The following is a 13,580-nucleotide window of genomic DNA, read 5'->3' as shown; positions in this document are numbered from 1 at the left end:
CCCAAATCAGAGTATAACAGGTTTTAAAGCAAAGAGATAAGACAAAACATGAGTTATGAACCTCACCTTTTGGCCAATTTGGAGGCTTTGCGATGGCCATGACAAGTTTTCTCTTGTTCGTCAGCAAGAAATCCACTCTGAGGTCTTTTGGGGTTCTCGATGGGTACTCCTTGTGAAGTAGTTTCCAGAACTCCGGAAACTTTTTTGCCCAGTCAGGGGTATTTGTCTGGTAAACATTAGCCGCTTGCACAAAGAGGTGAATGGCTGCAAGGCAGTAGATATTAGAGTAAACTAATCGGCTAGGTTCATGGAAAACCGTGTTGGCTATTGCTTGCCACTAAAGCGAAATTTAGATAATACCGCACGAATCACAGTGTGAGCCATGTGCCTGCCATGCCTTCTCCATTGACATCAAAGATCTATTTTTACTTTGCCTAACAAGCTCATCATTGAGTGCATTGAACATTCCATTGACAAATATAGCTTCATCGCGTTTCAAAATACCGCAGGGTCACAGTTGGGGTTTTTTTTTAGAACTTTTAAACTTTTATCGTAGATCAACCTAAATAAAGTTTGACACCACACTTGCAAAAGCAAGGTATATGTATCGGGTCCTGCATTGTCCGGTTCTCAGTGACCTTCTGCTAGCTCATTTCGATCGCCATCTTATCGCCTCCCTGATGGAGAGCAATATTATTAAGGTTTTTCGTTATGCAGCTGATTTTTATTTGCTTTATAGACTGTGACTCGTAGGTGATTCAATGTGTTAGCGGTAATGTACTGGCTGCGTTCGAATCGACAATGAACCCTCCTGGTTTCTAGATATTAGGTTCCACTTTAACAATGATGGTATCTGCTGGTGGTATGAACCACGCGCCAACAAACCACTTCTGTCGTTCACTTCCTCCCACTTGAAGCTCGTTAAACGAGCTATTGCAATGTCGTGCCTCAAAAGCGCTCTCGGTAAAACTTGCCCGCATCTTATATCAGCTGCGGTTGACCGTCAAGCCATAAACGGCAGAACGCTGGGTACCCTCTCCACCTTCCGGTTTTATTGCTGAAGGCCTCCTGAAAAAGATGCGCAGTAGGACACAAACGTGCGATGCCCGCGCATAGGGTAGGCAAAAGATAGCAGTGACACCATACATACACACACCGTCGCATATTCTGCCCAGTGTTACGACCTGAAAGTCCTGTTCTCTGCTAATCACAAGCTGTCCTAGCTTTGCAGGATAACTGATCCGAAGGCAACCCAGCAGCGTGGCTTTGGCAAAAACACAGGCGGCCTTTTGTTGAACGCGCACTAGGTGTAGCTTACCAAGTTTCCTTAAGTTGTCGAGAAACGTATGTTGGGCAAACTGGGAGATGCGTGAACAAAAGGTTACAAGAGCATGCCAGGAACGTCAATAATGCGCGCAAGGGAAACGATTTTGAAGGTTTCCTCTTGTAACACTGTCTTACCTGCCAGGACTGTTCACCTGCACTAGATAACACCTCGGTAACTAGAAAAATTAAACAGCGCATCTCAAAAGAAATCACAAAATGTGAACAGATATGTAGTCAGGAAAGGGCTGTATCAGCACCGCCTCTATCACCCTTTCCAAAAAGCGCTGAGCTATTTGCGCATGCGTGAGCGATAGCCATTGGCTGTTCAAAATGTATACAAGCGTGCATTCGTCTAAAATAAAAACTTATGTAAGTTCAGCGCCCGTCCTTGTCATCTCGTCCTGTCCTCGTATTTTTGCGCTGCTATTTTCTAAAAGGCAGGTATAAGCTTAAAAAGGTGTTTAGGAAAATATCTAAAATATCAGTGTGCAAGACATCACGGCTAATTACATATTACTCTACCAATTTACTTTACGGTTGCATTTCTAGCCAAGGGGTCTCTGTTGTGAGTTCTTCTCCTCAATCTAAAGACCTTAGCACAAATGCTACAATTGTAATACCGGTAGCAACGGGGACCCCGAGGGAACTAGGTCCGAGATTATCGTTTTTTCGTTTTCTATTTCTGATGCCATAGCGGAACATTTGTGTAGCGGGTTCAATTGATGCCATCTGGGCCGAAAGGGCCCTTGTTGCCCTTAAAAATGGATGAATGAAAGGTATAATTTTTCTAGTCTTTTATAGGATCAAAACACACATAATAATCGACGTTTGATCTACAACAAACAGATAATCTTACAGACCAAAAGATATGTAGTAGATCACGATCAATGCAATTAGAGTGCAGTGCGTTTCTCAAAAAAATGTGTAGCATGTGTGTAGTTTAGTGCCAGAGAACGGGTATTATTTCAACGTGGATGGAAAAAATTAACTTAAAAGCGGATGTTACTAAGGAGAGAGTTTAGAGTGCTATCTGACCGTTTAAAATTGCAATAATTGGCTGCTAACATCAACGTTCTAAGTGCATCACATCGCCATATACGCAGGGGTCTGTGATCATTGCATAATTGGTCATGGATTAAGCGTCGGTCTGCTTGAGATTGCATATGCCAAGAGCTTTCATCACAAGCATCATACGACGCTCAACTAAGGCAACTTATTAGCTGAGCCTGTGTTTAAAAGCCCGGGCCTATGGTCTGATTCAAGGCTTTTGCCTGAGCTGTTTATTTCACGGCTTACAAAAACAGCGTTAAAGAACGTGAGCAAACGAGCACACAGCACAGTACACACGCTGAGTATCAAATCTAATTTTTCGTAAAACATTCACTGTAACTATCACTCACACTGGATCACGTGGGTAAGTGGGAGGATCCGACCATCATCCTGGGCGTAGTCAGGCTGATGTTCTGGCTGGGTGGTTTGGACAGACAAAACCTACCAATGTTTTTCTACAAGTTTAGGATAAGAGTAAACCCAAATGTATCATCCAGTGTATTCTATTATTAATACCGTCTTCTCATTCTTACTTGAAAAAACTTTTTTTATCCTTCATTCAGAGCGCGAGAGTCCTCTAGGGGCACGCACATATCGCGGCTACCGATTGCGATTAGGCAACGTATGAAGTATATAAGAAAGCATTAGTGTACTCTGTTTATGAATTTCTATACCGAGGCAGACTTTACTTACTTTTAATCAGTGAAGTTCATGTGAACTGGCTTTTCATTGTTAGAGGTTATCACAACAGGGCTGCGAATATTTAGTGCAAAAGTTAGTGCTAAAGCTCACTTACCAATTATGTCGGCAAACTTCACATTTGTCGAGATGCAGAAAAAAAGCTGCCCATTCTCTCGCCCGCTTTTCGGATACTCGTAACCATTATCAATATTTTCTATGAATCTGGGCACACTGTGCTGGAGCCAAACTGTGCCAATTTTGTCCCCGATTCCAGCCATCAAAATTCCTGTACCAGAAAAAAGGACATATTTCGCTGTTTAAAGCCATAAAGTACATTCTCGCAAAACTATCCTCGGCAGCACGTCAAATATTTGCCTACATCAGAGAATAAATATACCAACTTCTGGTAAAAAAGAAATTATCCATAAAGTTGCACTCTCTAATCACAGCTTTCTATTTATAGCAACGCATATATAAGTGTTTCCTTCACTGCAAGCCTGCGCGGAGAGTTATGTGCTCTCTATACTAAATGATGGTGTACTCCCAAACCTCGGTCCACATTGGTGCCTCTCTCTTTTGCAGTGTTTTGGGCTGCACAAAATGTGTCCCTAAAAAGCGCAAGGTTTGGTTTGGAATGCACACAGTCAGATTCGCCTTTGTATCTACTTCATCCTACCTCTATGCTGAGAAAGCAACATTGCTATAAAGTCAACTCAGTATATCTCTCTGCGTAAGCGTATTGCTGCAAAAGTGGATTGCTGAGTCATTTTTCTAAAGGTACCGTCTTTGCCAAAAGTAACCAGGCTGCTCCGAAGGCTGGCGGCGCAAGCACGCGGCCGTGTGGCGGCGTTGCGCTTGCTGTAGCTTATCGGTGCTCGTCAGCTTCGAAGGTACAATAGCTAACGTAACTTAGCACCCTCACTCTCGCCTGTTGGATGAGAAAAACTAGGCGCTGCGGCTTCAGGCGTGCGAAGCCTGGTTGTGCCCAGCGAGGGCGCTCAGTATAGCGACGGGCTATCCGCTCTGCTCGGCAACTGCGGAAAACAGAAAAGCAGGTGATAGTAGACACGGTGCGCTCTTGTTCGTTTCTAGGACGAATATGTGCTAGGTTTGCCAGACAGTGTCGCCCTGAAATAAGGGTTCCGCGAGCGAGAAAGCAATCATGTGCATATAATGGGTAAGCGTGAGGAAGGTTTCATTTTAGTTCTTTACTTAAACCAAAACTTACCTACAAGCAAACGCAAAAATTGGCTGCAATCAATCATTGCACGTATTTTTAAACAGCTACCCCGACGGGCTGACACAATTTCCAGAGAGATAAGGTGACTTGAAAGGGTTCACAAGCTTTCCCTAGATACGACCCGTAATGTGGCATTACGCAAGGCACCTTGAAGAAAGCATATTGAAATTTTGAGGCGCGCTCCAAAGGCGTATCAAACACACAGGAAAGCGCAATTCTGCTGGTACGTTTCAGTAGCGGATTACAGAACACAAGCACGTATAATTATACAGCGAGAAACGCGACATATTATCTGCTTCAGGGCAGTTGCCATGAAGAGCGAATAGCCTCGTCGCTATACTGAGCGCCCTCGCTGGGCTCTACCAAGCTTCGCACACGTGAAACCGCAACCGACACATCATACGCGCATAGTTTTTATCATCCAAAGGGTGAGAGTGAGGGTGCGAACTTACGTCAGCTATTGTACCCTCGGAGCTGACAAGCACCGACAAGCCACAGCGAGCGCAACGCCGCCACACGGCCGCGCGCTTGCTCCGCCAGCCTTCGGAGCAGCCTGGTTACTTTTGGCAAAGATCGTACAATATTATTGCAGGCAAACAATACTACATATTATAAACATAAAAGAATAATATAGCAGAACGACCTCATATTTTCATCAAAATAACTTATTCCTTGACTGTCAGCATGGCTTTAGAAAGCTTAAATCTACAGAAGCGGCACAGGATGAACTATAATAAAAGCATTTAGACACAACAATCTATCCGTGGGTATTTTCATTGATTTTATTAAGGCGTTTGATCTCACCGATCTTAAAGTTTTTCTTTTCAAAAATAGATATGAACTATGTGGTGTAGCATTATATATACTAAAGTGATGCCTATGCCAAGAACTTCAGGACGTGAATATAAATGCAGCAACTTCTGCCATTCCTGTATAATCTGGACTTTCTGAAGCAAGTATCCTTGCTCCGTTATTGAGGAATACGCATGTTGTATCATCACGAGTCACTAGTGCTACCGAAGCAGACGGGAAAAAAACAAACAAAAAATGCATTTATTGAGATTATAATTGTCCTGAAGTGAATTTGTTGTAAATAAATCAGATAAACAGCCAAATTAATTTTATACGTTCCAAAGGGTGGGACATTAGAAAAAGCTTTTATTATTATATACAATAATCAGCCTGCAAAGTTTGTCGAGCCTGTTAAAACACTGGGTTTACCGTCTTCCTTCACTTTAATTTGGAATGCTATTATGAAACAGATTAGGTCACAATTTGCCGCAGCTCTTGGCCATATATGCACAATTAAAGCACTTTCTTCAAGTAATGGATAAATATTACTTTTAATGCAATAATACTTCCCATTTTGAATAATTTATTACTGTTTAGAAACCAACACATTTAAGAAATCTTCACAAATTGATGTGCCTTCAGTAAACCGCAAAGCGATGTATTGGAAATATGCCTTTCACTTCTCCAAGCAAACAATTTTTCATATTATATGACATTCTTCCTATATTCGTGTTATAATATTGCAAAGTTTAGATATGCTATAAATCTTACTAATGCCCCCCCCCCCCCCCCCCGCCCCCAATAATAAGCAGCTCGCTTGCAGAACTTAAAGAAAACACACGTCGTTGTGACAAAAGACAGAGACATTTTGTTTACACCAATACCAAGAGCATATTATATACTCTTTTCGCTGTACTGTGCAAGGTAAGCTAGGACAATTTAAATATATTTTGTGCATCAGGGCTTGTTATTTGTGATTACAGTTGAGACTAGGTTTTTCTTTCTGAACTTCATTTGTTGTTTTCTTTGCTGTTTTTTGCGTCACTTTCATTGTTTTGCCAACAAATTTGTTGTATTGCTTAGTCGTTTTTTATTATATTGTGACGTGCATAATTGACATACTAATTGTTCGTTCTTGCGCATTTTCAACTTGAATCTTGCATTTCTTATGTGGTAATTTGATAGGCGACATAAATGTAGATTTTTCCATAAAATCTTGTGACATGTTTAGAACCAGCTTTTTTCACCATTAAACTATGTAATGGGGTGCGACCGTCTTTATCCTACTGTGCTGCAACTTATCAAAAGGAGCGTCAACCTTTTCGTCAAGCTGTTTGCAACAGCCTTTAGTCCCGACTCCTCCTTTGTAGGAAACGAAAACAAACTTCCACTTCAACTTCAAATATGCCAAGTACAGCTTCGGGGGTTAGAGACTCAATAGATTAATGAGTGCTTCCTTGTTATTGTCTATCTTTGCCAGCTTCATTACGTCTTTCCTTGCCATTTTTACGATAGACGATTTTTACGTCATTTTTACAATAGACAAGCTTGATTCGTCACTACAATCGGTTCATCTCTCCCTAAAAAAAAAGCAGGGCACGTTGCCTTTTTTTTCGATACCCCCCCCCCCCCCCCCCTCCAACAAAGAAACATTCTTGCTTGCCTTCTTGTTTGCTGTACAAGCTGTAGTAGACATCCACTACAGAAAAGAAAGCAAGCTTGATGGGCACTGGCATTGCATCAATGAATATGGCCCCTCCGAAAACAAGCAAAACAGCCGGTTCTACACGGAGCGTTGGCCTCTTCTCGCGTTGCAACTTCCGCCACTGCGGGCAGGCGGAGAATGCTAAGGAGAGAAGGGAGGTCACATGATCGTGGCGCGCTGCTCTCGACACGCAAAGAGCGTTCCCGTGGGAGTTGCACCCACGCTCGGCGTGCTCCTGTACTCCTCTGTACTGCTCGGCGCCTCTGATCTCGTCCTCCCAACCGAATGCGCCATTATTTTCAAAAATCTTATTTCGTACTGCCTTCTTCAGGGATTTCAACTCCCTATCGGCACTGCTGCCTAACTTAAATATCGATTATGCTCGTGAGGTTGCTTGAATTAGTTATATTTATAAATTATAACGAGCTTTATTGTAGAGCGAGCTCACTTTGTAGAGCTAGGTCAAGGTAGGCGCTTGCAGGTCCAGGCTCGAACAGCTGGTGCTCTCGTCTTGTGCCGGCGCACTGGAGTCCAGTCATCTTCTTTACGATCACGGATAAGAGGAAGCCCCAGGATAAGAGGCAGCCATTCTGGCAGCTTAAAGGGACACAATACGCCAGGGTCGTAGCAGGGTTTTAACCGAGACATGTACAGTGTCACACCCACATTGTCGAATGCCTGGCAAAGGCGTGACGTTCTCAAGATTGTAGTTGACCGGTGAGGTGCCCTCAAGATAAGGTCCTTGTTACTTCAATACCAGCTTGAAGGAGAGGTCAGGCGATGTAGAAGGCACGCGTAGTCAAACATGGGCTTGCGGGAGAAAGCTGTCGGCGGCGTGAGCGGCGTCAAAGCGATTATTATGTCGGACCTTGTCGAAAGACGTGCACGAACCGGCGAGCTTCCTGTACTCCTCAGCGTATATAGAGGCGTCAGACATGGTGATGGCTTCAGAAGAATTGGACCGGTAAGGAAGTATGGTGTCGATTGGTGAGAATGGCAAAAGTCCATATGATAGAAAAAGGCAAGAATATCGTTGTGGTCTGCATAGCGGTATTGTATGGATACATGAAGGATGGGTAGCAATGTGTCCCTCTTGGAATGGTCGGCACCCACGTACATTGAAAACGTGTCGCATAGGGCTCAGTCGAAGGTTTCAGCAAGACCATTAGCGTGAAGGTGGTAGGCCGCAGTAGTGCGATGTGCGATGTTACATTGCTGAAGGAGGGACGAAACCACTTCAAGTAAAACTAAATGACCACGATCGCTCAGCAGTTCCAGCGGTGCTTCGTGACGAAGGATGAAGTGGTGTAAGATGCATGCGGTAACGTCGCGTGCCGTAGCAGTAGGCAGAGCGGCGGTTTCAGAGTAGGGGATCAGATGATCTATTGCGACAATGACGCAGCGGCTGATGGCTGTAGTGTAGGGAACCGGTCCTGAAAGATCAATGCCTAGTCGGTCGAAAGGCCTGGACGGAGAAGGAAAAGGCTTCATGTGGCTGGTGGAATGATGATCGCCAAGCTTGCGGCGTTGACACTTAAGGCATGAGTGGACGAACTTGCAGATGCAAGTGTACATTCCGCGCCAGTAGTGACACAGGTGAAGCCTAGTATAAGTCTTAAATGATCCAGCGTGAGCGGCTTGCAGGTCAATGAGAAAGGAAGCCCAGATTTCTGAACGCAAGTGTCGAGGAATGGCAAGCATTGATTTGTGGCCAGAAGAAAGATAATTTCGCAAAGTCATGAGAATCCGCCCTTCAGAGCCACGAAGAACAAATCCAAAAACAAGTTATCCGTCAAGCCCAGGTCGCCGCAGGAAGCCAACTGATTCCAGAGGACGTCAAGGGGGGAAATAGACGGTGAAAAGGGGAACTCCGTCTCACCCGATCATCCATACTCTCTGAAAGGTGAAAATAAAGTGTTTTATCTCTCTCTCTCTCGGCGGTATAAGAGGCCATCGCGAATTATAAAATGAGCAGCCTAACAGCGAATTGCACGAGACATCGAAATGGGCGAACGGTCTGAAAGGAAAACTAGAAGGGACGCAATCCAGGGATCTGAGCACCTCGACGGTCATTTTCGTCAAATAAAAGAAACTGTAGTCGATAGAAAGCGAGAAGGGATGCCAACCAGTGACCTCTGATCTGCTCGACTGCCATATTGGTGGAAGTAAAGGAATTGCAGTCGACAGGGAAATTGCAAACACTTTCAAGGGGTGCCAGCATGAACGAGACAACGCCTGCCGATGCTCCGCCCATCCACGTCACTCGTGCCAGCGACACTGGGGAGCCACGTCACGTGGCTTTGAGCCTGGTCATCCACATTGCATGGACAGCTGGTCTGCATGAAGTGATGGAGCGGAGTTCGCGATTATAAATCGCTGACGCTGCCGCAGACAACCTATCGCACCTACGACAGCTGCTTCTTTTCCGTCTACGCGATTGAATTCTGGCTGAAGAACACTCGCGACGAACAATCCAGACGAGGAAGACGAAGCTGTGTCAGCTGAAGCGTCGGCGTTTGGTACAAATAAATTCTAGAGCACTATAATCACGTACAAGTGGACCCGGCCACACCTGCTTTTACTAGCACAGTAATATCCGGAATGCCTGTCAAAAGGGACGAAATGTTGGATGTTCTTTGCATGCTTTCAAACGAAGAAAAGTTAAGAGTGACGCTGAAGCATTCAGCTAAAGGAGGACTCATCACTGGCGCGAGCGCAATGGCAGCTGCTGTCCTCATGGGACCGGTTGGTTTAGCTGTTGGTGGTTATGCTTCCTTCCAGATCGATACACTACCGAATATTATATTCTTTAAGCCGCAATGCCCGGTGAGTGAGTCGGCCAGTGGGACCTTTAAGGGAGGACAGCCAACAGAGGCAATGTTGGTTCGTAACGACTCGAAGGGTCGGCCGTATACTTAAGGGCGGAATTTCCGTATCGCCCAAACTATGATTAGGTACTCTTTTTCACTGTCTGAGTATTTTAGCTCCGGATTCGTCAAGGTGAGGCTCGAGTAGGCGGCAGCATGCATCAACAACAAATCCGGGTTTATGTTGTGCTAGAATAGCACCGATACTTGTGCCACGGGCATAAGTGTGGATATCAGTGGGAGCATCAAGGTGAAAATGCCACAATATGAGCTGTGAGGTAGGCAGTCGGCACAGTGTACTGAACGCTCCGTCACATGCAGAACACCGGCTGGAGGGGTCGTTGATTTCCGAAGGGGGATTTTCAATTGGACGATGAACGAAGCAAAATTGCGGATGAAGCGTTGGAAGTATGAACAGAAGCAGTTCGTCCTGGATGGTTTCAGAAGCGCAGTGACAGCCCGAAGATTAGCTGGGTCGGATAGCACACAGTCTTTAGAAACAACACGGCCCAAAATTGTCAATTGGCGAGCAGCAATGTGACATTTCTTAAAATTTATTTGGATGCCAACTGCAGTAATGCATTCCAAGACACGTTTCAATCGAGCGAGATACGTCGTGAAATCCGGCGAGGAAACAAGTTTGTACAAGTAGCACAAGCAGGTCTTCTATTTCAGGCCGCGCAATATGGTGTCTGTCATGCGCCGACATTTAAAGGCATTTGACGGCAGCACGGTCAGCATCGGCCAGCTGGACTTGCCAGTACCCGGAACGGAGGTCCAAAGATGAGAAAACGTTCTTGCAAACAGTCAAGGGTGCCGTCAATTAGAGTCAAGGGATAGACGCCCCTGCGGGTGGTTTTATTCAAGTGCCGATAGTCAACGGAAAAGGGGATGGAGCCGTCTTTTTTGGTGACAAGTACGACAGGGAAGGCTCAAGGGTTGTGCGAAGGTTTAATGACTCCATGCACACGCATGTCGACCACTTGCTCGTCGATGATTTGACAATCGGTCGCGGAAACGCGGTAAGGTCTTTGGCGCAGGGGCAACTTGGTACCGGTGTCGATCCGATGGGTAACAACCGATGTACATCATAAACTATGATGTGACAAATTAAAGAAGTTGTACTGTGATAGCACTTCAGCCATCGACATGCACCAGTGCGTTGTGCGACAAAGACAAAGAAGAAGTACGCTGGACTCGCCGTTGCAAGGTCCTTTCCTCACAGCTCTCCATCTGAGCGTCAATAAACGCCCTATTACAATTGGTGGAGGTGCCGGAAAAGATCCCATCCAAACTGCAACTGCGAAGCCGTACACTACCCTCTACAACCGCCATGCAAGACGAGTCCACTTCTACGCTGCCGGCCGTTCCACCCACGATCATGTGTTCTGGTGTCGTGCGCCAACGTGACCCTTGCCTCTTCAGTGGCACGGCCGACCAAGATGTCGATGACTGGCTGTCATCGTATGAAAGAGTAAGCAGCTACAACAAGTGGGATGACTCATACAAGCTCAGTAACGTCATATTCTATCTGACGGACGTGGCGAACCTCTGGTTTCGCAACCATGAGGCTGACCTGTCATCTTGGTCGACATTTAAAAAGAATTTCGCGGAAGTGTTCGGCCGCCCGGCAGTGCGTAAGCTTCGTGCCGAACAACGTTTGCACGATCGTGTTCAGCGCGCTGATGAGACCTTTACCAGCTACATAGAAGACGTCGTTGATCTCTGCAAACGAGTCGACCCGGCCATGCCGGAAGCGAACAAAATCCGCTACATCCTCGAGGGTATTTCTGAGGACGCCTTCTAGATGCTGGTAGCGAAAGATCCCACCAGCGTTAGTGAACTCGTGCAGCTTTGCCAGAGCTACGACGAGCTCCGCAAGCGGCGTGCTTCTAGGCGCCGCTCCAGTGTGTGCGACGAAGGCGTATCCGCATTAGCCCTGGGTGGTTCGCCAACTTCTGAAGGGAGCCCGCTGAATCAACAGATCAAAGATTTTATTCGTGAAGAGGTCGCACGTCAAATCTCACTCCTTCCCCATTTTCAAGACTCGGGCCGCCTCGTTCCTGAACTGGCTCCATCTTTGGCCCCTACTATACGCCGTGTCGTGCAAGAACACGTCGCTGATGTCTTGCCGTCCAACCCCGTGCTGCCGCCTGTGACGGCACCTCTCACGTATGCCCAAGTAACGGCTAGGCCACCACCTTCGCCCACGTCTGGCTCCTATGTGCAGGTCCCTGCCTACCGTTCACCGCCGCATGCTGAGCCTTCGTTCCAAGCCCCACCCTCAAGGTTCCGCCCACATCCTATGAAACCTTGGCGTACTACGGAAAACCTTCCGATTTGCTATGCCTGCGGTCGGCCGGGCCATGTTGCACGCCTTTGTCGCCAGCGCCTCCAACCTTCACAGCATGACATTCGACTTTACCCGTACGATACCGACTCACGCTCGCAAATGATTCCGCCCGGTTCTCAATTTGTCTCACAAGATCGCCAAACCTATGCCACTCGTCGATCATATTCTCCTCGGCGCCGATCGCTTTCTCCAATGCTGCGACGTTCTACTAGCACCGTTGAGGGAAACTAACAGTCGCAGTTCCGGGGGCAAGAACTGCGCTTATTTCGAATTCCTCAAGTCCTCCGTGTCGTCCCGCTAATGTTATCAAAGTTTCTGTAGAAGGCGCCACAGTTCTCGCTCTCGTCGATACCGGTGCAGCCGTCTCCGTCATCAGTGAAGCGCTCTGCCGTCGAATTCGCAAAGTGACCACTCCGATTTCCGACTTTTCGCTCCGCACCGCCTCATCACAGCGCATTCACCCCTCCGCATCTTGCACAGCCCGTGTGCTCATTCAAGACGTCTTGTACCCCATCGAGTTTGTTGTTCTGCCGAACTGCTCGCATGATATCATCCTCGGATACGATTTTCTATCGACTCATCAAGCCGTTATTGACTGTGCTCGTGCGCAAATTGCCTTCGCCCCACTCTGTGATGCCCCCTTCTGTGATACCCCTCCCCGCACTGCAAAACTTCTCGTCGCCCATGACACCGACATTCCTCCGTTCTCTGCTGCCCTCGTACCACTGTCTTGTGAGTGGGTAACTCCTTTGACTGCAATTTTTACACCTTGCGAAGCCGCCTCCCGTCATCCCTGCCTCCTTTTTCCGTTCGCAGTTCTCGAAGTTCAAGACGGCAAGAGTGCACTTTACGCCTCGAACCCATTTTCTTGCCCAGCAGTCCTGCTCCGTAGCGAATGCATTGGACATCTTGAAGAGCTTGATCCCGGTCATATCACCACTCTTGCTGACTCAACCCCCTCCTTCGACGTTAGTCTGTGCTCTTACGATGTTGCGACCGCTTCGGCGCCCTCCGACGTTTTCCAACATGCTATTGATGCTGATCTTCCACTTGCGCAACGTGATCAACTTGTCGCCCTCTTGCAGAACTTCGCTTCTTCATTCGACCTTCCTCAAACTGACTTGGGCCGCACGTCTGTCGTAGAGCACACCATCGACACCATCGACACCGGCAAAACCGCACCTTTGCGCCAGCGCCCCTATCGTGTGTCGGCTTCGGAGCGCCAAGTTATTGCTGATCATGTGGACGACATGCTCCGTCGTGGTGTCATTCGGCCATCCCACAGTCCCTGGGCGTCTCCAGTTGTGTTGGTACCTAAGAAAGATGGCTCCTTCCGGTTTTGTGTCGACTACCGCCGGCTCAACAAGATCACGCGCAAGGACGTCTATCCTCTGCCACGCATCGATGACGCACTGGACTGCTTGCAGGGCGCCGAGTTTTTCTCCTCGTTGGATTTACGATCTGGCTACTGGCAGGTGCCAATGGATGACGCTGACCGCTCTAAAACTGCCTTCATCACACCAGATGGATTATATGAATTCAACGTCATGCCCTTTGGGCTTTGCA

The 13,580-nt window shown here is 46.9% G+C and overlaps 1 protein-coding gene across 1 annotated transcript in view; it reads right to left on the bottom strand.

Moving 5' to 3' along the window:
• The window catches only part of LOC146188366 (cell-death-related nuclease 7-like), an 88,776-nt gene that overhangs the window by 19,841 nt on the left and 55,355 nt on the right, over positions 1 to 13,580 (bottom strand). Inside the window, exons 4-5 of the mRNA XM_084603751.1 lie at positions 3,173 to 3,343; positions 67 to 264 (exon numbers count right to left, since the gene is read on the bottom strand). Coding sequence (XP_084459877.1) covers positions 67 to 264; positions 3,173 to 3,343 — 369 coding nt within the window. The remainder of the gene's footprint in view (positions 1 to 66; positions 265 to 3,172; positions 3,344 to 13,580) is intronic.

This window comes from Amblyomma maculatum, chromosome 5, assembly GCF_055883805.1.
Source record: "Amblyomma maculatum isolate TAMU_Amacu chromosome 5, ASM5588380v1, whole genome shotgun sequence".
Lineage (NCBI taxonomy): Eukaryota > Metazoa > Arthropoda > Arachnida > Ixodida > Ixodidae > Amblyomma > Amblyomma maculatum.
This window is presented reverse-complemented; position numbering and strand designations above follow the sequence as displayed.